This window comes from Balaenoptera musculus, chromosome 15 (genome assembly GCF_009873245.2).
Source record: "Balaenoptera musculus isolate JJ_BM4_2016_0621 chromosome 15, mBalMus1.pri.v3, whole genome shotgun sequence".
Classification (NCBI taxonomy): domain Eukaryota; kingdom Metazoa; phylum Chordata; class Mammalia; order Artiodactyla; family Balaenopteridae; genus Balaenoptera; species Balaenoptera musculus.
In genome coordinates, this window is record NC_045799.1 from 14,924,595 (window position 1) to 14,926,890 (window position 2,296).

Below are 2,296 nucleotides of genomic sequence, written 5' to 3' on the forward strand. Positions count from 1 at the left end.
TAATTGTCCAATAAATGATGGCTATTATGTTCTCTCTGGACTTTCGATTTCCTAACTTCAAACTGACAAGTGATTCTGAGATACAACCCAACTATTAAACCTTTTGATTATGACAATCCTCCCTCTTCCCATCCCAAACCAGGGTTTGTCCTGGGATCTCAGAGCCTCTCCTTTTCCTCTCCCCAAGGACCAAGGACAAGATTGAATTCCTTACTTCACCGCTGCTTTGTACTCTTCATCGCAGGCTACTTGACATTCTATTTTAAGCTTGTAGTTGTTAAGATTGCCATCACAGCCAGAGTAGACAAAACTTTCACATCTTTTGGAAGTTTTGTTGTAGAAATATCTAAGGTGAATTTCAAAGCAGCTGCCAAATCGGTAGTCCATTAAGCAGGGATCTGCATGAGAGGTTCCCACTGAGTTAGGGGGAAATAGAGAGTTGTCTTCACAGGCCCTTAAAAATTTCTCACATTAGTCTGGATATATTCCCTATTCAAGGTCACTGAAAGGCATTTGGTTTTCTCTTGGTATTAGGATCACTTGGCAAGGTTGCCCTTGGGCATGGAAATTGATTAAAACTCTAGGTTCTGGTCCTGGGCAGTGACTTGGAGACATAGTGAGCAGTGAAAAAGGAAGTTCTATCAGGTATCTTGTGCAAAGTAATGAGGTTTACCTGTCACATCTTACATTTTATTAAAGCACAATCTCCTGCTTCTCCATACTTTCATCTTTCTCTCCTCTTAACTGCCTGCATGGGACATACAATGCTTACCCTCCAGTTTTCATAGACTCACTATACTAACCATGCTCCCAGTTTGAGGTAACTGTGCCTGCTACTCGACACAGGATACATACCAAGATGCATAACCCTGGAGGTGACGCTCTTTCACCCTCATACCCTGTCATCTCTCCCCCTGTCCCCTTGCCAGAGGCAAATCTTCTGTTTTTATTCAACATGGTTGTATTGGCAACCCAGAGATCGTTATTCATCCTATTCAAGCAGCCAGACTGGAATATATTCCTTGGTAAAAGTAACTATTTAAATACAGTTACATACATAATCTTATTTTATACAAACACACTCTGATACAGGCATTTTCCTGATCTATGTGTAACACAAGGGAAACTGAAGCTAAGGGATGGTAAGGGATTGAGTGACTTGAACAAGTGTACATATTTGCTAAGCGGCAGGGCCGAAATTTGGGGTGTCTGACTCACGGTGTAGACTGTGCTATCTCCCCGTGTTATGGAAGCACTCGTGCCTGTACACATTATCTGTGGAAGAAAACATCATTGCCTTTCACATCTGCATGTTGAGCTCCTCTGAACAGCGACCATGTGTTCAAGCATACTCTACTCCCCCAGAGCCTAGATATTGAAAATGCCTCAGTCTGTTCAGTTTTCCTTTTTTTTTCCCTCTCATCTCAGTACATACTCTTGAATGGCCTGAGATCTTTGAAATTTGCCATGAAACCCCTAATTCAGAATACTTCTAGTCCTTTGCACCTCCTACAAAAGAGAGTCCCATGTGGAAAGGACTTATTGGTGTCATAGTTTGTTTTTTTTTCTCATCAGATGCCTAGAGTAGATAATGCCCCAAGTCAAGGTAGTAAGAGTTTATGGGTATTGACACAAAAGGAGGACCTTCCTGGACCACCTGGATATCAAATTTTTCTAACTCTTTCTTCCTCCTTCATAATTAGTCTTTGGATTTATTTTCTGTTTCAGTTTCATACCTTTGAGTTTTCCACATATTTTCTCAGAAATCCTAGTAACACCACCCATTAGTGGGGTAGTCAGCAAGAAGAAGGCGAAGAACCCCAAAAGAAATCCCAGCTCAGTAGACTTCATGGTGCAGCTAGCAGCAAGTAGGAGAGTCTTGGTATCAACTGGTGTTATATTTTGGACCTGATACTTGAGAGGGCTGAACCCACTTACCCCAAGGGCCAGGACTGGGCATTTCCAGGTATTGAGTTGGACGGTGAGTACTTGGGTATCCAGCCATGAAGCTGAAAGTCCCAGGCTGATTAGACCCCTGATAGTGAGTCTCATGTTTATCTAGAATGCAGAGTTTCTGGGTATGTTTAACCATGGAGGGTAGAACCATCAGGGCATTGAATTAAAAAGGGATTGCTTCCTTTCCTCACCTTACCCTTCTACAGCAAGGAAGAGACTGATCCTGGTACAACAGAAAGAATGTAATAAACACAGTAGTAATGATAGTAGCTGTATGGTCAGGTCATTCAAGATGGCTGTTCTCTTGCTCTCTGTACATCCCCTGCTTGACCAGTGCCTG

General features: G+C 42.4%; 1 protein-coding gene across 1 annotated transcript; it reads right to left on the minus strand.

The window, feature by feature from the left end:
- Window positions 1–210: 210 nt before the first annotated feature.
- On the minus strand, window positions 211–1,851 carry SPINT4 (serine peptidase inhibitor, Kunitz type 4). The gene is made up of 2 exons (XM_036825215.1): window positions 1,737–1,851; window positions 211–398 (listed from the first exon to the last, which is right to left on the minus strand). Exons 1-2 carry the CDS (start codon window positions 1,849–1,851, stop codon window positions 211–213), a joined length of 303 nt encoding a protein of 100 aa, XP_036681110.1.
- Between the last annotated feature and the right edge of the window lie 445 nt (window positions 1,852–2,296).